We start from the raw sequence: 19,518 nt of genomic DNA, 5'->3' as shown, positions 1-19,518 counted from the left end.
TTGGAAAAAACCCTAAACTTCGGTTTACAAATTGTATTATATCTTACTTTAATAATTAATATTAACTTACACTTTACAGGAAAAATTAATGAATAAACAAATAAGTTAGTGTTTTAATTAGCTCTTCTACACTTCAATAATTAATATTAACTTTGGCATGTGAGTCTACAAGTGTGATTTCTATATTTTCCTCGATCAAGTTTATCCCGAGAATTCCGGGTTGTAGGGGCTCAGAACCAATCAAGTTTTGTGGTTGAAATGGCCAGAGAGAAAACACTCCCTAAGCATTTTTTCTCTGGCCATTTCAACCCCAGCTTGATTGTTTCTGAGCTCTACAACCCAGGATTCCTGGGATAAAATTTTTTCCCCTTTATACCCCGCCCCATCCTTTATATAAACACTCATTCTTCATCCCCTACTCACCACATCTCAATCTCCTCTAAGTTGTTTCTTCTTCTTCTTGCATGTTGAAATACTCAAGTTTAAAGATTTATTTCTCTCTCGCTTTGAGAGAGAAGTAGTTATAGTTTTAAGTTGTGTTTGGGTTCATGGTGGTGCCGTGGAGCTCGATTCCCTACAAATTTACTTGTTGTGTGAGTATGACGCCATCACCCATGAACACTTTTCAACTCGAAGTCCAAGTTGGTGGTGAATATACTGTCTCGGGTTGAAATGTAACTAAGGCTTTAAGTTTACAAAGGTTATGTTGTTAATGGATGGAGCATAAATGGGGTCGTAGTTAATTGTGCTAATGCAGGCACAACAACGAGTCTTCTCATTAAAAGAGTATGCTTCTTTATAAAACTCAAACACAAGTGCAAGGAAGGAAAACACATGAGGCCCTCTAGTATAATTAAGTAATTCGTGTTGTCCTCCACCACCGAAGGCAGTGACCTTGTTAATATAACTTGTTACACCCCAATGCTGTCACAGGTTATAATAACAATGTCACCCCAATACAACATAACCTTTGTAAACTTGAAGCCCTAGTTACACGTCAACCCCATACTGTATAATCACCGTCAACTGGAACTTTGAGTTGCAACGCGATCTGACTTCCTGAGTGATGGCTCCATACTCATATGACAAATGAAATTTATAGGTCACTCAGCTCTTCGACACTACCGTAAACTCAAACACTCTTTAAAACTATAACCAAGTCTATCTTAAACATGAACAAAAATAAATTTACAAACTTTTAATTTTCAACCACAAAAATAAAATAAAATTTTAGGAGACGTTTTTTTCTTCTCTCAAATACATCCTACATAACGAGTTTTCACTAATGCGACACTGAAAAGGATCCCTATAATACGTGTTTTCAAAGAGTAAGAAAAAATAACATAGATCATTAAAATTTTACAAAATCAAGCTACTTTCTCAATTTTTTTTCAGCATATTTGAGTAAGTTAACACTATTAAAAACTAGGCCCATACGTATCACCAACAGCCTCCTGCTGGAGCGTGCCGTTGACACAATGGAAGGCGCGTGAGTGCATATTATCTCCATCCTTGTGACAACCCTGCGACTTTAACACATAAAATTAAACCCAGGAAAAGTTCCTCGCCTTACCTACACCCAGCACCACCGAAGAACTCAAGAAACAGCTCCGATTAGATATGTCAATGGTATCTACATATTGCCCTCACTTCAGTGGGCTTCGCCGATCATCTCCCAACTTACACAATGCACCATCTCAATCTTTCCTTCAACACTTCGGCTCTCAACTCCGTCTCCCTTCTTCTCCTAAACCTTGCAGAGCTGTTATTGCCATGTCCGGCTCTGGGAAGGTATCCTCCACTATTGTTTTTATGTAAATCTTTCTTCCGTTTTCAGGAAATTAAATGTAGAACATATAAGAAGTCTCCTATGATGTTTTAGTTGAAACGGTAAACAATGATTTTTTCAGTCATTTTTCAACTGAATTGGTGGTTGATTGACTCGTGACAGCAATTTGAGGAGTTAAATGTAGTATAGATGGATTGCTATTGAAACTAGAAAGGGTGGAATAAACTGTTTAGTTTCTTTCTTCTAAATGCAGTTTGCTAACTTCTGCGGTAGTAGATTTAATAATAGTCCTTTTTTCCTCTTTCTCGGTGTTTATTAACGAATCTTTTTCCTTTTACTTGCAGTTCTTTGTTGGGGGTAACTGGAAATGTGTAAGAACCCTTTATCTCAGATATTATGTTGTCTATCTTCTCTAATCTCTATGTCCATTCTTGGTTTGCTTCCAATCTCAGTGGTTTGTGTCAAATATCATGCGTGGCTCTGTTTTATGTTTGTTCGTACCTACGTGTTACCGCACCAACACTTTTGAAGTGTTTTTTCGATTTGGTTTTTGGTCTTCCTTTAAAGTTTTTTGTGCTTATTGATGTGGAATCTTCTTCCAAGCTAATACTTGTCTCTTAAGTTTGTTGTGTCCCTAGCTTTGTAGACTTTTTCAATTTTGAATCAAATGTTGTGTTTTCATGTCGGTTCAGATTTCTTTTCTTTTCGCTCCCTCTCCTCATTTTCATTTTTGCCATTCTATTACTGTATATCAAAATGCTCTATTTTTATTGTTAATTTTGTACATCTTCCAATGGAATAAACCTGTCTCTTTGTATATTGAGGTTCTTTGAGATTGTCATGCACTCTAACTCATTTTGTTATTACATTTTTTGTGTTTTTTTCCTGTCAGTACGGTTTCACACTGTAATTGTTGGGCTCTATTCGTATGTAGCAACAGTTGCATATCTATGACATTCATTCTCTTGTTTATTTTCCCTTATTGATGACGTGCATTTTGTTCTTGTAGAATGGAACAAAAGACTCCATCACGAAGCTTGTTTCTGACCTGAACAGCGCAAAGTTGGAGAGTGATGTTGGTATTTTACAGCCTTTATTTTTCAATCCATGTGAGATGTTAAATCTATTATGGAATTAGGCTTGGGGTTTATATTGGCTCGTGGCTAAAAGATTTGCAAACTTTTTATCATTGTTCATATGCTTTTCTACTCCTAGACAAATGCTACTCGTGCTTTCTTGGAAGCAATTTGTATGATGTTTCTTGATTCTTTTAACTAGACTTGCTTATTGCATTTTAGATGCCATGTAGTTTTATATTCATTAGGTTCACTGATATCATGTTAAATATTATGAAGATTTCTGATATTCCCGTTTGTCGAACAGATGTTGTTGTGGCACCTCCCTTTGTCTATCTTGATCAGGTGACTTCTTCATTAACTGATCGGATTGAGGTATCTGCTCAGAACTCTTGGATTGGAAAAGGTGGGGCTTTCACGGGAGAAATCAGGTTAGCTAACTTTGGCTTTGTGCACAAAACATCTTAATTCTTCATAATTTTGTAGCCTTTAACATTATAATATTGGCTTTTTACCCTTCTTGGGAAAATAAAACCGCATCATTTTTTCATTTAGCCTACCATTAGAAACATGTTTAAAAATATACAGGACTTTAATTACTTCCCATGATGTCTCAATGAGTTTAATTTGTTGCCTTGATACTAGTGGAATATTTGTTTTTGCTGGTGGATAATTTTCAAATTATTTAGTTCAGATCATTGTTAAGTATGCATTTTATCTCCCTTAGTGCAACTACTTCTATTGATTTCATGGGAAAACTAACACAGAAGTGTCTGTTCCTGTCTCGTATCTCTTTCTCAATCCATTGCTTGGCGTAAGGTGTGGTAGTGTTGATAAGATCCTAAGATTCAGACAACTTAGCATCTGTTTTTCTATTTGATCAGTTTCGAAAACAGAGTGGAAGCTGTTTGCTGACCTTCAATTTTTTGCAGTTGTGGGTATTTGGTCTTTCACATGTCAGCTGGCTTGGTTGAGTTATTGTATTCTGTCTTTTATATGATTCATCTGATTCTTCCTGTAGTGTCGAGCAACTGAAAGATATTGGCTGCAAATGGGTCATTCTTGGGCATTCTGAACGCAGACATGTTATTGGTGAAGATGATCAGGTAAAAGTTTTGGCACTTTTGTTCTTCAAAGGAGTCAGAGGGCATAGTTGTTTGTGGTTATAAATGCAAAATATTAAAGTATTTAGTACTGACTGAAGATTTATTTTCTCCAGTTTATAGGAAAGAAAGCTGCTTTTGCTCTAAATGAGGGTCTTGGAGTGATAGCTTGTATCGGTGAACTATTAGAAGAAAGAGAAGCAGGGAAAACTTTTGATGTATGCTTCCAGCAACTGAAGGCTTTTGCTGGTATTTTGCTTGGGCTACACTTTTTGGTTTCTGTTTTTTTCTTTCCTCATGAAATATCATTCTAGGATATCTTGCAAAGACTGAAGATGGAAGCGCTGTGACCTAATCCCAATGATTCCATCATTTGCAGATGTTGTACCCAGTTGGGACAATATAGTTATTGCTTATGAGCCAGTATGGGCCATTGGGACTGGTAAGGTGGCTACACCCCAGCAAGCTCAGGAGGTACATGTAGCTGTCCGTGATTGGCTTAAAAAGAATGTTTCTGAGGAAGTGGCATCTAAAACGCGTATCATATATGGAGGTAGTTGGGATGCTATGTCATCCTTCTATGTTTTGTTTAAATTATCATGCCATTCCCATACAAGTGGCATCTAAAAGCGCAAAATAATGACTCTCTACATCTCTTTTGCAGGGTCCGTGAATGGAAGCAACTGTGGTGAGCTTGCAAAAGAAGAAGATATTGATGGATTTCTTGTTGGTGGTGCTTCTTTGAAGGTATATTCCCACTAATCACTCTGTTTCGTAATGGTATTGATAAAATGCAACTGTCTAGTTAGAAGAGTGGTCAGGATACCGAATATCAATCAACTGGGGGAGTGCTGATGATTTCATTCTAATCTTGATGGTGCAGGGGCCTGAGTTTGCTACAATTGTCAACTCTGTAACAACCAAAAAGGTTGCTGCTTAAATATATATAAGGTGGATTCAGGTAAATGAATAAAAGGACGAAGAGAAGCTGTTTCAAGTTGAAGCTTCATGGTGATGTATGAGTTACAGTGTTATCCAATGGGGTTTTGATTGCTTATTGAGTTCCTTTTCCCCAAAATAACAGGAAAAAATATGTTCGTTCTCGTGCTATAGTTCAATTTCTTTAAACTGCTGTGGGAAATATAGCTAATTCACTGACAATGATGAGAGTGCCTGCTTAATGTTTGATTCTCATTCGCTAATCTAAACTTCGTTTACTCATTTGGTGGTTTGAAATTCTGGATTGAACCCAGGGAAAGATGCCCTTTTTTCTGCAACATATGATATCAAATTCTAGTCTCGAGAAAGATGGAAATACTGGGAAATTACAGGGGATTTGACTACCGAAACCTCAATGACCATTTATTGTTATGTTGTAACCTGTGTTGGCGTTGGATGCGAGTATGTATCCGATACTCAGGAGATTTTTTTGGAGGATATATCCCAAATTTAGTCATGTTATGATCACAAAGGCTTAAAAAAGGAGGAAATTTGTTTTGAGAGGCAAGGATAGGAGCAGTTGGGATGGATATTGATGGGTTGATAAAACACTGGACCACTCGGCCACCGGTAGGTTAGATTGATTGGATGTTGCTGACATCAAAGGCTTAAAGACAAACAGCTCGTGTCTCATGACATGACTCTAAAACCCTATACAAAGGCTTCAAAATATTAAAACGACGTTTCATTTGGTCCACAGATGCAAACTTAACACTGGGATTCTTTTCCCAGATAAAGGTTAGGAAATAAACGTTGAATTTGGAGGGTGCCACTTTTGAATTGGCCTTGATTTTGGAAGTTAAGTAAACAAATACCTCCGTCAAATGAGTTTGACTCCAACTTGTCAAAAACAAAACAGAACTCAAAATGGCTAAAGGCTTTGGGACCAGACAGACAGGTGATAAAGTGTGTTTTTGTCCTTGAACTTGGAAGAAAACAAAACTTAACAGTGCTTTTGCCTGGCCCTATGTTTTTATCATCATTGTTAGTTTGATCAACTTGACTAATGATTACCACTGCTTGATTCGTAAGTTAACAGGTAACTTGTCTTTAGGCACATTAACAAGTCGTAAGCGATTTCAATTCCACAACTTCATTAGTAAAAAGGTTTCCTTGCCTTTCATTCAAGCCCAGGATGCAGGATTTGGTTTGCTTGGGAGAAGATAGTACACGCAATAGTACCTAAACCTTGATCAATTACGACAAAACTAACACTCAACTCATTTCAGGATTTTTCTTTTTCCTATAAACCCAAACAACATAAGCTTCAAGGTTACTTTTATGAGCGCCAATCCGTACATTAAATTTTAGTTTGCAGTTCAACTAAATTGAACAAAACATTTCATTTGCAAAATTTAAAAATATTATTACTTCTGTTAAATGATAAATAACTTTTTATTTTTATTTTTAAAATGGTCTTATTTGTTTCTTTTTACTAGTAAATAGACTAAATCATTAGTATAATAGTACAAGAGAACCAATTTGAACTAGTCCCCATCATAGATGGAGCTGTAGAGGTGCTCATGGGCCGGGCAGCCCGGCCCGACGGCCCGCCCGAAATATGAGAGGGTTTGGGTAAAAATATAGGCCCAAAATATGGGCTTGGGCAAAAAAACGAGGCCCGTTTAGAAAACGGGCCGGGCCTCGGGCACCACTTTTTCGGCCCGGCCCCGGCCCGATATAATAAATATATTTATTTTTTAAAATTTAAAATATTTTTTACATATTTTTTTAATTTTTTTAAATTTTAAAATATTTTTTTAAATTTTTTTAATTTTAAAATATTTTAAAATATTTTTTTAATTTTTTAATTTTAAAATATTTTTAAAATACTTTTTTAATTTTTAAAATTTTAAAATAAAATGGGCGGGCAGGCCTGGGCTTATGATTTTTCCCGGGCCAGACCTGGGCAAAATCTTAGGCCCATATTTCGGGCCGGGCCGAGCCCGGTCCTAGGACCCGGGCCAAAATTTTTTATGGCCCCGGCCCGAACCCGGCCTGGCCCGGCCCATGAGCACCTCTATGGGGCTGTCACCGAATTTTTGGGAGAAACCATCTCTGTGCAGACAAACATATAAATGATGAGAAGAATTCTACTGTATTAATATTTTGTTAACTACTTTTTAAGTTTTAACCATGGAAAACTACATCTCTATGAAGCAAAATCCATTCCAAGTCTTACAGAAACTTGTTTTCCTAAATTTTGCAGTATTATTTAGAACTGTTGCTAGCATACATATTGTGTTGGATCTAACAAGGCAAAACCCTGTTAAAGAAGAGAAATTCCAACACAGTTTTTTCAAACTATAGTACCACACACACACACATATATAAAGATCATACCAGCCAGCTCTCACGAAAAATGGACTGGTACTGCAACAGGACTAACAGCAACACAATGAAAGCAGCCACCGCCCAGGGTGAGGTACCTTCAGAAGGGTGATGGTGAGTCCGGCGGATACGTTCCCAGGGTGATAACCCAAACAGCATACCAGAGACTTCCATAGAGGAGAGCCATCGTGCCAAGAGTATTAACACGACTGGTGTGGCGAAAAGTACCCAACTCATTTGCTGGTCGGCAGATTCCACAGCCGATTCGTAGTTAAGGTAACTTGATTTTCCGAGAAATACAGATGTGAGAGAAAGGATTAGCAGAACAGGATAAGGCAGAGGAGTTAAAGAGAATGAATCCAAGATGGAGTCACCTCTACTTCTAATATGATGGACCATAAAAGAGGTATAGGTTTAGGGCATTTTCTAGTATGTGAATTAAAGACTCTATTTATAGTAAAAACATTTGTTGATTTGGTTCCTAGTGAAAAAATCAGTCTGACTGCAGTTGTAAGCATACGGAAGAAAAAGGTTAATTCTTGGAATATGTAGCTGGCTTGCCTGGTCTGGGGATGGTTTGCATTACAAGAATGATGTATAATATACTAAGATAGATAGTACTAACATTGAACGAAGAGAAGGGGAGTGGCCGGGGGGGATGCTCAATGCTACACTTCACAACACAAGCACCTCGGAATGTGTTTTATGGTTGATCCTCCTCTAAAAATTAGCAATTAGCTTTCGTTGGTGATTATAAACATCTTATTATGATCTCCATATGAGCAAATAGATAGGCGTGAAGGAATCTCAGAATAATATAGTGATCACTAAAAGCTTTTAGATGGAGCTAACGGACAATGTTTTTTAAGTTGGAACTAGGGCATCAATCTCAATCTTATTCATGAATAATAAGAATCCAACACTTCCATTTTTCAATTACTCTTAACTATAGTCATGTTAGAAATATGGGGTAAAACCACCTCTTCTGACATAATCCCTATCCATTTTGAAATTAAATAATTAAGGACAACTAATCACCTTCCTTTGTCAATTATAACTACTTTTAATTGGTATAATAACTTAACTCTCAATGTTTATATATTTTATATAAATACTGTAAGCTAAATTTATTAAATCAAGACCAATTATTAATGTTGTGATTGTCCTTTTTTACTTACTTTTGAAATTGATAATGATTAAATTATTTTAATTTTTTTAGAGACCAATTTATTCAGGGACCATAAAGGTGTTTTTTTTACCAAATATGGGCCACATGTCGGCAGACCCACCCAAGGGATGAGTTCCTAACATGCCCATGACGACGGTGAAAAATAAATATAAAAATGAAATTTTAGTATTTATACAACAAGCTCATGAACGAAACAACCGACCTTCCCCAAGCTAGCTGCCTCGGAAACGTCAGAGACGATCCATCATCCATGCTCCTTAATTTCCCTCCTAAAAATAAAATAATAAACTAGAGAAACCCACAATACACCAATTTCTACAATCATCTGGTAAGCTCTAAAGCATTTGAAATCCAATATGACAAAAGACATGAATTATTCCTCTTGGTTCTACCCAATCCGACTAATCTTATATGGATAAGTTGGCCTTTCTCGGACCAAATGTCTGGACTTTATCCCTTATATTAAGAACCCAAATGGGATCACCAAGCTTATCAGTTTTCGCGAAAACTGTACAATAACATGATGCTCTCTAAAAAGTTCGTTTCCTTGTAACTAAGATGAGTTAAAAGTGGACAAAATTGATGACTTGCCGATATAACCTACCACAGTAAATGGCTGAGATCAGACTTTCCCCTCGTACTGGAAATTCAGTTTGTAATCACGTTGCAAACTGGCCAAAGTGTTTCTACAAGGACCCTCTGCAAAATTATGCATAGATGAATGAAAAAGTTTTAAGACAGTCGTGCTTTTAAGATAAGGGTAAATCAAGATGGCTTACCTCCAAATACTGTATGAAGATATTGAAGATCATTAGCTGAGCAAGCATCTATTAATGCATATACACCTGGTTTTAGAGCTTCATCTATCTCCCTGCAAATTTATTGAAAATATAGGGGAAATTGGTTTTCTTTATATTTAGCATAGGATAAGATGTATAAATATGATCATATAAAATAGTAAGCAGCACTGACTACCACCTTCTAATGCCAGTTTTATGGGGACCATATCCTGAAAAAACCCATATGTAGGTTGACAAGAACTTGTAACAGTGCCCTGCAAAGACATCTTTCTGCTGCCTTATCTGTAAAAGTTAACAATGAGTGTCAAACGTCAGAATAGCAGGGGTTCTTATCCATGTAATGCACATGTCAAACTAGACCATCGTCAGAAATATATGCACTAGTTACATGAAACAGTTGCGGATGTGATATATACTGTCATACCTCTTCATAGATTCTTCGGAGAAAACCAGCACATTTCACTCCCTCTTGTATTTCCCATGAAAAATAACCTTTTCGGACCACTAGATCAGCACCCACTGTCTCCAAACAATGAAGAAGAAGGGAAACAGATTCTTCAAGCACCGCAATGCACCGTTCACATTCACTTGAAATTAGCAGGAAAAAAAATATTAGCATATGAATCTTCATGCAATAAGGGATTAGGGAAAAATAAGAACAGGTAAGAAAATCGAGAAACACAAAATACATGTAAGAGCAGTCTAACATGCACATTAACAAACCAAGGCAACTTGGGAGAAAATATTCCGAAACAAGAAAAGCATTAAAGGTATTCCCGTATCCATCTAAAAAGGTGAACCTAAAAAGTCCATAGCAGCCTCCCTTTTCCTTTTTCTATTCTTTTATCCTACGTTTGCCTTTGGATTCTATTTATGATTTCGAACTGCAACAACCAAAGAAAGCAGAAGGGCAGGGGGACTTTTTACGGAGTAAACAAAGAAACACAAATTGACACATACCTCTTGTGATGTTTCAGAATGGTGTACAATAATCGGCAACAAGCAGCAAAGAGGTTTATAGAGAACTGTTGGTCCAGAACATGATATTCGATGCTTACAGTGGAATTGTGATTTTGTTCATCCAAAAATGTGTTACTTGATATTGGTCCTTCAGAAATCCTTAGTTGATGGAAATCTTGAAAAAGTGCACCAGGGATACGCAAAGACTGCCCTATGTGGCACAGATCCAGTTGAAACAGAGCATGTTTTCCAGAAACTCTGGTCAATACCTCAATACACATAAGAACAACAGATCCCGGATCAAGGTTTCTGTCACCTTCATTACTCACAGATTTTCTGTAGAATATTAATGGACTCTGCAAGTGCAGGATTATATTGAATAGAGCAGCAACAAAGCCTCTAATGTGTCTTTTAATCACACTCAAACATTTGCGTCCTACAAAGCAAGACATGGCACCATCAAATAAGTTCAACCAAGTAAAAGAGAACATGCTGTTAAAGGGATACAGACATTGTTAAGTGAAAACTTCTGTCTAAATTTTGAGATTCATAACTATACATGGTTGATGAAAGATGAAGCAGAAGTGGTATTCTCTAACAAAACCAGAAGTTATCCAAATCTAACATAAAAAGAAAATTTAACTTTTCTGCAGATGCAGTGAAGGCTACAAGTGACATAATTTATGTCTTATGTTTACTACAATGACCATAATAGATAGGCAGACATAATACCTGAACCATGCTCAAGAAGTAGATCCAAGCAGTCAATGCCACCCGCAACAGTTGAGGAGACCATGCCACCATTGGCACTTCCAGCGGTTATTTCATATATCCTTGCATGAGCTCCTTGTACTCCCACCAATGCTTTCTCGATAGCCTCTATTGTTGACATTAGTTGCAACTCTGACGAATTCTTAATGAACACACTGAATGACCTCCTCAACCTAGCTTTGAATTCATCTACGCAATGTGAGCCATGAGAAAGAAATGACTCGGATAAACCAGTATCATCATGGAGTATCTTAGAACTTGATTCTCGCTCATGAGATTCCAAAGTAGCTCTTTTTCCTTGTAAAGATATGCATTTTCCTATGCCCCTTAAATGCAATTCTATTAGCTTGCCATATACATTTTCATTCAAGGCAGAATCAGTGAACGGAAAGTGACTCCCGACTTCTTCCAAATACTTAACTGCACCATCTAACCAAACAAAAGTAAATGGTGGCGGGCTTTGAACTGAGTTTACCAACTCCAACAACAAGAATTGTGACATGTCAATTATGAGAGGTGCCATGCCTGATGACAAGAGAGGACCACCAACACGCAAATTTAGCCTTAGAATAGCAGAATAAGTAATTAATAGCTGCCTAAGTAAAACTGCTCTATCAGGATGATCACCCTTTAGCAACCCTAGCAGCAAATGCTTATTTAGACAAGGAAGCACAACTAAATCATTAAAAACCAGAGAATCCCTTCTGTAATCAAACTTGTCAGAACTTTGAGAATCAGAATCACTTCTTTGCTGTTGGCCATTCTCAAGGAACATGTGTAAGACATCACTAATAAGATCAACAAACACATTTGTGCAGAGTTTTATTTTCGAGAGAGGCTCACTTTTCCATCGTGACAATTTTGTCTTTAGCTCCCCACATTTTTCGCCCAACTGATTCAAGGCAGATGCTAAGCCCCATAAAAACCCACCAAAGCAAGAAACCAAGAAAGACATTTTATTAATATTTTCAGCTTCTTTCTCAATTCCTACTTGTGCAATACCAAGGGCTTCTTTCAAAGAAGAAAGTAAGCTCTCTGCCTGTTCCTTTAAACTCTCAGCAATAATAGACAAACTTTTCAAGGCTTCACTATCTTTCAAGTTATTGAAGCGCAAAAGAGGTTCATTTAAAATACTTTGATCACTGACAAAACCAGAAAAATGTTTACAGGGTTGCTCAGAATTTCCAATGAAATCAACAGCCTGACTAAATTGATATTTGCTTATAGCAAAGAAGACATAAGATGTGTGATCCATCAATGAGAATTTCTTATTTTTGTACTCAGAAATACAGTCCTCCGACATTGTGTCTAGGAGTTCAGTCACAGCAGATACTGACTTGAAAAGCCATGTGATAAAATATGAACCCTCAGCAACTGAAAGAAGTGAAGACAGACTAGCTTCTATATTCTCCTCACACAATGCCATAATAATATTTTTCAATGTCCTCCGACAAGTGACAAACAATTGGAAAAGCTCACAACCATATGAAGACAGTGTTCCTTGACAGTGTAAAAGCTCTGCAACTACAAGCCTGAAAATATTAAGACTCTTGTCAATGGAGACTTCATAATAAGTGTAAATGCATCAGTAGTGTATGATTGCAAACTATGCATTACATTATTAATACACATTATTTCAAATCAGAAAAGGAGGGAGAGGAAGGCCAGCTGTCTAACATAGATTCAAACAAGATATAGAGGGCTCACTGGTCAAGGTGGACGACACATGTGGCTAGCTTGGAGAATGATTTTGAACTCAAAAATCCTTTTGGCATCCAACATAGAAGATTAAGCAAACTCTTACAATCTTTCACAGTTTTGAAAGGAAGGGCTGTTGGATTCATAGAAGATTGCTCATTGCATGAATTTGAAATTGATCTTGTAGGTGAATCATGCTTAACATATCTTCTACCAGAAACAACCGCAGGTGAGTTATCAAGTGTGCTTAAAACCTCTGACCAAACAGGAAATGAATTAAAATTCCTGTCACTAACTGATGAATCGCCAAACAGTAACAGCGCCAAATTCTCCAATGCATGACAAAACCTTGATGACAAATTCCTGCGAACAAACTAATAAACCAGGAGTGAGCATCATGTCACAAAATAATCTCCATGAAAATTTCAGATCACTACCATGCAAGCATAAGAAAATTACAGATGGAATGTGTAAAAGCGCGAAGAGAATAAATGCGACAAATGAAATGGAAGTGCAAGAAAGAGAGAATATTTATGAACTTATTATCTTACTTTATGATCATAGAGAGTGGAATCTTTTAGAAGACCTTGTGAAATCTGATACAAACTTATTTTCTTTGGCTGACCATCTTTTTCAATTTTATGCTTTTCAACCTGCTGAAAGCTTTTTGATAAACAAGGAAGGGAAGTCTGGATCAAAAGAGTGAGGAATGTTTTAAACTTCTTTTTTAACTTTTTAGCATCAGCATAAATGCATAAAATATCAATATTTTGGCAAATAATCCACCAAATTGCAATCGGCAACGACTTATTGTTCACAGAACAAATACCAAAATCCCATTTATCACTTTCATGCGCCATTTTCTCACAAGATGTGTCATCAGAGGAGAGGATTGATGAGTGATTATTAGCTACTAATGAAAGGTATCCCAGCACAAAATCAGCAAGCTGCACTGCCTCTTGCTCCAAAACTAAGATGCGTCTTTTCAACTTTCTGTCTTTTTTGCTATAACATGACAAATCAGCATCATCAAACTTTTGAACCTGCATCAGCTTCTCATTCTGCTCTAATAAATACTCAAGAGAGCATCTATGCCTGCTTAAATCCACTAGCCTTTGGAGAGCCATAATATGCAGTACATAAATCAGTGGACAGCAATCTTCAATGTTGTCTTTAATGTATGTGTCTGTTATGTGATGTATAAGATCAAGAAGAGACAGTGAAGGATTAATAATCCAAGAAAAGTAGCCGTCATCAGTCCAATCTGATTTCTCCATCCAATCCCTACCAGTATACGCTGTGAATGCATCCCCCATTGCCAATGACAATTTCCGTGATGTGCTGGGAGGTGTAAGGCTAATGACTTGCCTGTACAAGCTTCGGCAAGACATGTACAGTCGAAATAGGAAAACAAAGATCCATTGTATTGATATTCCATGTTTTTCTTTTTCGTTCTCAGCCACCATATTCTCAGAAGTTGTTCCCATGGCAGAAAACAGGAACACATTGACACCATCAAGGCATTTTTCTCCCAGACTACAAGTGAAAGGATAAATAGTACTTACTAGCTCCTTTATAGAAGGCCCAAGCAGAATGCAGTTTCCTGCAGTAACTGAAAGTGAGTCTAGCAATACCATATAAATTTCAGATAGCACCCTTCCCAAGAGTTCTAGTTGTTTGTGAATGCTTAGCATGCCATAATCTCTTACGTGCAATCTTTCAATTTCTTTTCCATCAGTTACTGAGCAACCAATTTTCAACCATTCCATCGATTCTGATACATCTGCAGTTAATTGCTGAATAAGTTCACTCGCTTGCCCTTCTGGTATGGATTTAATAGCATGGTGAACAGCCAATTTAAATTCTTGTGAGCCTAAAAGAATTGCCACTGATGCTGCAGTTGCTTCATTAGATAAGGATGCTGAGTATGCAAAAACTCTGGTGCAGCTCGTTTCACTTTCCTGGTGGTGTGTTATCAAAAGTCTCACTGCTTTGCAGAGTGTAAAAATAGAATTATTCACCTACATCAATTACAAAGTCTATGAATTGGATTTGATCCATTTAATGAAAAGGAAAGATTAAGCCATTTATTCAAGGACAAGAAATGTGAAAAAGACAGAAAGGGGAAGTAATCGATCAAATGACATAATACCCCTAAATCCCATGAAAGAAAATAAGCACTGTCCAACATGGTTTACAAGTTAACAGTGTCATTCAAGACTGCAACAGTTAGAAAGTGCATATATTGAAAAATGTAAACTAACCTGGCGAAGTGCGCTATAAAGATTAACCAGCTGGCACCCAAGATCAAGTATTGGCGAAATCAATAAGGATTGATCTGGTAAATCTAAATAAGAGAGACTGGTCAAGTAAGAAAGTATCATGAGCCATAAGCTAATTAAATCACTCCCAATAACATCATATTCAATATCCAAGAAGTGCCCTACAGCAAGAAATAACTCCTTGGCTAATAAAGGAAACATTTCCTTCCGTGTCTTGCCATCTATACCCATTTCTGACAGGCCAAATAATTTCGCAGCAAATGAGATTACTGTATTATAAACTTTCTTCAAGAAATTAAGACAAGCTCCTTCTGAGATATCTTCTGTTCTTACATATACTTTTCCATGTACAAAACTGGCAACTAAACTATTAATGGACTTCAGTGTGCAATGAACATCTACCAATGAGACCCTAGCTGCCAAGTTAGATTGCATGTAGCCATCCATCTCAAGCAGGAGAGGCTCCAAAAGCTGAACAAAAAAATCAAATAGTGACTTCCGTGCTTCTGCACTGTAAGTACTAGATCTATAGTTATTATCTGGAATTGCCCTACTACTTGGAGATGGATCTGTAGACAAATGACCAGATAACTCATCTTCCATGCACCTAGTACCTCCAACTTTTCCAGCAGTCCCTGCAGCTGAAGCTCCTTTTTGCTTTTTAATTCGAGCAACAAACAAGTGAAATAATCGTCCAATACCACTCAATACTATGTTCTTCTTTACCATGCTCTCTAGTTTGTCAAATAAATGTCTGTGATAACTTTTAATGACCACATTTGAGTCTTTTGCATCAATTTTCAGAGCATACTTTTCCACACTGCGCAAGCCTAAAAATCCATCAATATGAACTGGATGAAATAACCCATGAGATAATACTTCTTCAACCAACATCAACAAGTTCCTTGTCAAGAAAGAATTGTTCTCATTAACACAGCCATACAAGACATCTAGCAGAAGCAACAAGGGCTCAAGAAGCTTGTCTACAAAATCACGAAACCCATTTTTCCGAGTGGGGTGAATCCTCAAAAACTTGGCAAATGGCTCAAGAACCACACAAGAAAACTGCATGGCAAATGCACCTATATTGCCACCACCAAGATTCTGAGCATGAATTTTGTGAACAAGCTGAAGCACTACGTCAATATTGGAAATCCATAACTCTAAATTTTCATTTGACAAGCCATGTTGGAATGAGAATAACAAGGAAACACAATCAAGAACTACACCATACAATTCAAACCCTTCACCAGCAAAAACTGATTCATTTGAAGACACAGATGGATCGCTAACAAAAGACAAAACATTTCTTGCAATGTAACCAATTGCTCTTAATAAATTCCGAGAGAAATTCAAAGATACATGCAATTTCAAAGACTCCTTCAAACAGAATTCAAAAATCCGCCAACATCTAAAATCCAAACAAGCGTCAACGACTCCATCAACTTTATCAGTCTTTTGAGGAGAAACTAACAATGACTGAATCCAATCACTTAGAAAAACAATCATTCGAGATATATTCACCGTTTCATCATCTCCATCCACATCGTTTCTTACTTCTTTCTCTTCTGAATCAACAAAATCAAAAGCCAGCTCTACCTTTCTGCACCAATACACACTCCATTACTCAAAATTAAATCTTGCATATCCATTTCGATTCAAATGAAAAGGAAAGGCGAAAGAGATAATATAACAAATAAACCGAATAAATGAAGCAAACAAATTCACTTTTTTATGCTAAAGGGAAAAAAACTAAAATACTAACTTTTGAAGGTCGGTTTGTTTGTTTTGCAAGGAAAGAATTAACTGTAGATTTCTCCATGGGCGTTCTTCACTGGGATTCAGCTCCGGTTCAGTCCGCGCCGAGCTTTCACATTCTTTTGCTTCCTTGATCAACAAATCGTTACGGCGGCGTTTTCTAAGACTCGATTTTTCTTGGGAACTGTTAAACTTCCTCTTGTTTTTCTTTGTTAACTTCACAGATTTATCAACCATATTTTTTTGAAACCGTTGATTACTGGAGAGGAGTGAGGGAGCTTGGTTTTGTTGCTTCTACTAATTCGGAAAAAAGATATTAGGACAAGGGTTTTCCTGCTATTTTTGTAGGGTTTTGGCTTCGGTTCTACGTACGCTGCGTTTTAATAATTTGACCGGACGCCAAATGCAATTAGCTTGCATTACCCGCCAATTTTTTTAGGGTTAAATTATATTTAGGGCCTAAACTTGGTAACTTTTCTCATATTGGGGTCTAAACTTTTTCTTTGTTCAAGTTGAGTTTTAAATTTAGCAATTGTTCCTACATTAGAGCTTGAATTGGACAACTTTTTTCACATTGGGGCTTGAATTTTTTTGTCCAAGTTAGACCCTGAACTTGACAATTGTTCCTGTATTGAGGTCTAAACTTGATAATTGCTCTCACATTGGGCTAAACTTTAGGGTTTTCAAGGACTAATTTGGATAAAAAATTTTCAAGTCCCAATGTGGGAACATTTGCCAAGTTTAGGGCCTAACTTGGACCAAAAAAAAAGTTTTGACCCCAATATAGGAACAATTACCAAGTTCAAGTCCCAAAATATGAAATTCCCATTTTAAATAAAATTACTAATGTAACACCCCTACTTTAAAAAGAAGAAGAAGAAGAATATTTATGATAGAAGTCATTGAATAAGTGATCTATAAATAAATAGTAGTACAAGAAATTATAATCGTTTTTGGAGGAAACTGTCAGACATGAAAACATAGAGAATTATTAGTCGGAGCATGTGGTTAGAATAAAAATTCGGCATCAAGTTTAGGGACTAAATTAAATAAGTTGGAAAAATATAGGAACTAAAGTGCAACTATTCCATTTTTATTTTGATGGAAAAGACTTGATGACAATTTTACCATTACCTATTATAATACATTTTATTTAATTTATTCCTAAACTTTTATTAAATAATAATATTTTAATAACTAATAATTTTATTAATTAATATTATAATACATAAAAGAGAAAAGAGAGAAAGATAATATATTTCTCATCTTTCTTTCTTTTAAGAAAATTAAAGGGGAAGAAAAAATTCTTTCATTATTTTCCTTTAAATTCAAGCATAAGGTATGATATTTCTTCAAACTTTTCATAGATTTCAAATCTTTGAAGTTTATTTTACATATATGTACCAATACTTTTTATTTTATCAAGTATATTGAAAGTTGTCATTAAAGGACATTAATGGAAGCTTAAAAAACTTAAGTGAAGTAGGTATATTTTTGGATAGAAAATGATCAGAAGATGAATTCTAGCTTATTAGAAGTGTGAAAAGGAAATAAAAATGGATGGAAAGTTTGCTTGGTACATTTGGCCATGGTGAAGGATAAGTAGAGAACCTTGGCCACTTTGTGTAATATTAGTGCTAAACGATAGTTTGTGAAACAGTAAGTATTTTGGTGAAAACAAAATTGAAAGTAGATAATCGAGTTGGAAGATATGCGAATTTCGGACTAGGAAACTTAAGTTGTCAACTTGATTAACCATGCATATTTAAGTTTATTATTATTAGTTTTAGTATTATAATGGATAAATGATTTTTTTTTGTATTGAATTGCTCCTATTGTAGCTAAAAACGAAGCGAGCATCTTGAAGGAGAAAGGTGAAAAAAAAGGAGTAAAGTGATTGAAACTTCAATTTGTGCTAATATCTTATTTTCGTTACATAATGTTTTATAATATTTAGTTTACTATGACTAGTTATATTTATTTTATTTTTATGAGTTTTGGATGAGTTTGAATGATTTAGTTAATATTTATAAAATTATGTTTGAGATGAAAGACTATGTTTTCAAATGATTAAATTGGCAAATTCATGGTTATGATTTGGATTTGAGTATTATGATTTTAGATGAATGAGCAAGAAAATGTTTAATATGTTTTGAATTGGAAGCCTAATTTTACATTAGGCGATATGTAATTTGAACATGAAATGAAATTGAAATGAGAATTATATGAATATGGAATTGAAATGGATTATGAAATTTGGTTTTTACCTCGTTTCACTAAGTTAGACTAGATTGGATATAGTTGACATGTTATAGAGTCTTTACATTAAAGGATTTAGAACTCCTCAATTCCCAGAGGGTCAAGGGAGGAAATGCCAAATTAGTTAGTTATTATTATTGTTAGCCCCAATTCCCAAAGGGACGTGGGCAACCCCAATTCTCAGACGGTCGTGGGCTACTTTAATAGTTATCGTTGCCGAACAACTCGGGGTGACAGATTCGTATATCTGGTAATGAGTCTAAACCTTAATGCAATGTCTAAATTGAAAGAAAAGTAAAAACAAAAGTTGAATTTATTTGAATTTCCATATTGTGCGAATTAAATTAATCACACGAATTTGAAATTGATTAAAAAACTTTTTTTATTCGGTTTGTCAATATCGTAATATTAAAATTTATTAATATTATAATTTTCTTTTATTGTGATGTTATTAATGATATTTATAATCATTGTTATTAATGATATTTATAATCATTTTTTAA

At 35.9% G+C, this 19,518-nt stretch overlaps 3 protein-coding genes across 4 annotated transcripts; 1 reads left to right on the top strand and 2 right to left on the bottom strand.

The window, feature by feature from the left end:
• Window positions 1–1,540: 1,540 nt before the first annotated feature.
• On the top strand, window positions 1,541–5,189 carry LOC105785872 (triosephosphate isomerase, chloroplastic). Of its 2 annotated transcripts, none has more exons than XM_052633940.1 (9): window positions 1,541–1,791; window positions 2,134–2,160; window positions 2,799–2,898; window positions 3,173–3,296; window positions 3,887–3,971; window positions 4,085–4,217; window positions 4,348–4,521; window positions 4,633–4,715; window positions 4,852–5,189. In XM_052633940.1, the coding sequence occupies exons 1-9, from the start codon at window positions 1,621–1,623 to the stop codon at window positions 4,906–4,908; spliced, it is 954 nt and encodes a 317-aa protein (XP_052489900.1). In that variant the 5' UTR covers window positions 1,541–1,620; the 3' UTR covers window positions 4,909–5,189. The 2 variants fall into 2 exon arrangements, with proteins under 2 accessions (XP_052489900.1, XP_012467521.1); XM_012612067.2 differs by having other exon boundaries at window positions 1,543–1,791; window positions 2,799–2,868.
• A 2,115-nt stretch (window positions 5,190–7,304) lies between these two features.
• Window positions 7,305–7,697, bottom strand: LOC105785870 (hypothetical protein). Its single transcript, XM_052622968.1, has one exon. The coding sequence runs from the start codon at window positions 7,695–7,697 to the stop codon at window positions 7,305–7,307; it is 393 nt and encodes a 130-aa protein (XP_052478928.1).
• Window positions 7,698–8,614: 917 nt separating this feature from the next.
• On the bottom strand, window positions 8,615–17,076 carry LOC105785869 (hypothetical protein). The gene is made up of 10 exons (XM_012612063.2): window positions 16,764–17,076; window positions 14,981–16,601; window positions 13,268–14,737; window positions 12,726–13,090; window positions 10,980–12,550; window positions 10,248–10,683; window positions 9,712–9,874; window positions 9,466–9,569; window positions 9,267–9,358; window positions 8,615–9,186 (listed from the first exon to the last, which is right to left on the bottom strand). Exons 1-10 carry the CDS (start codon window positions 16,991–16,993, stop codon window positions 9,110–9,112), a joined length of 6,129 nt encoding a protein of 2,042 aa, XP_012467517.1. The 5' UTR covers window positions 16,994–17,076; the 3' UTR covers window positions 8,615–9,109.
• Between the last annotated feature and the right edge of the window lie 2,442 nt (window positions 17,077–19,518).

The sequence above is a fragment of the Gossypium raimondii genome, chromosome 1 (assembly GCF_025698545.1).
Source record: "Gossypium raimondii isolate GPD5lz chromosome 1, ASM2569854v1, whole genome shotgun sequence".
In the NCBI taxonomy this organism is placed as follows: domain Eukaryota; kingdom Viridiplantae; phylum Streptophyta; class Magnoliopsida; order Malvales; family Malvaceae; genus Gossypium; species Gossypium raimondii.
This window is presented reverse-complemented; position numbering and strand designations above follow the sequence as displayed.

Coding starts and splice junctions, on each gene's coding strand:
- LOC105785869 (XM_012612063.2), bottom strand. CDS start 16,993: ATGGTTGATAAATCTGTGAAGTTAACAAAGAAAAACAAGAGGAAGTTT. Junction 13,091..13,267: donor CCACTCTCTATGATCATAAA/GTAAGATAATAA, acceptor CTGGTTTATTAG/TTTGTTCGCAGGAATTTGTC. Junction 10,684..10,979: donor ACTTCTTGAGCATGGTTCAG/GTATTATGTCTG, acceptor CTTGCTTTGTAG/GACGCAAATGTTTGAGTGTG.
- LOC105785872 (XM_052633940.1), top strand. CDS start 1,621: ATGTCAATGGTATCTACATATTGCCCTCACTTCAGTGGGCTTCGCCGA. Junction 1,792..2,133: donor CCATGTCCGGCTCTGGGAAG/GTATCCTCCACT, acceptor TTTTACTTGCAG/TTCTTTGTTGGGGGTAACTG. Junction 3,297..3,886: donor GCTTTCACGGGAGAAATCAG/GTTAGCTAACTT, acceptor TTCTTCCTGTAG/TGTCGAGCAACTGAAAGATA.
- LOC105785870 (XM_052622968.1), bottom strand. CDS start 7,697: ATGGTCCATCATATTAGAAGTAGAGGTGACTCCATCTTGGATTCATTC.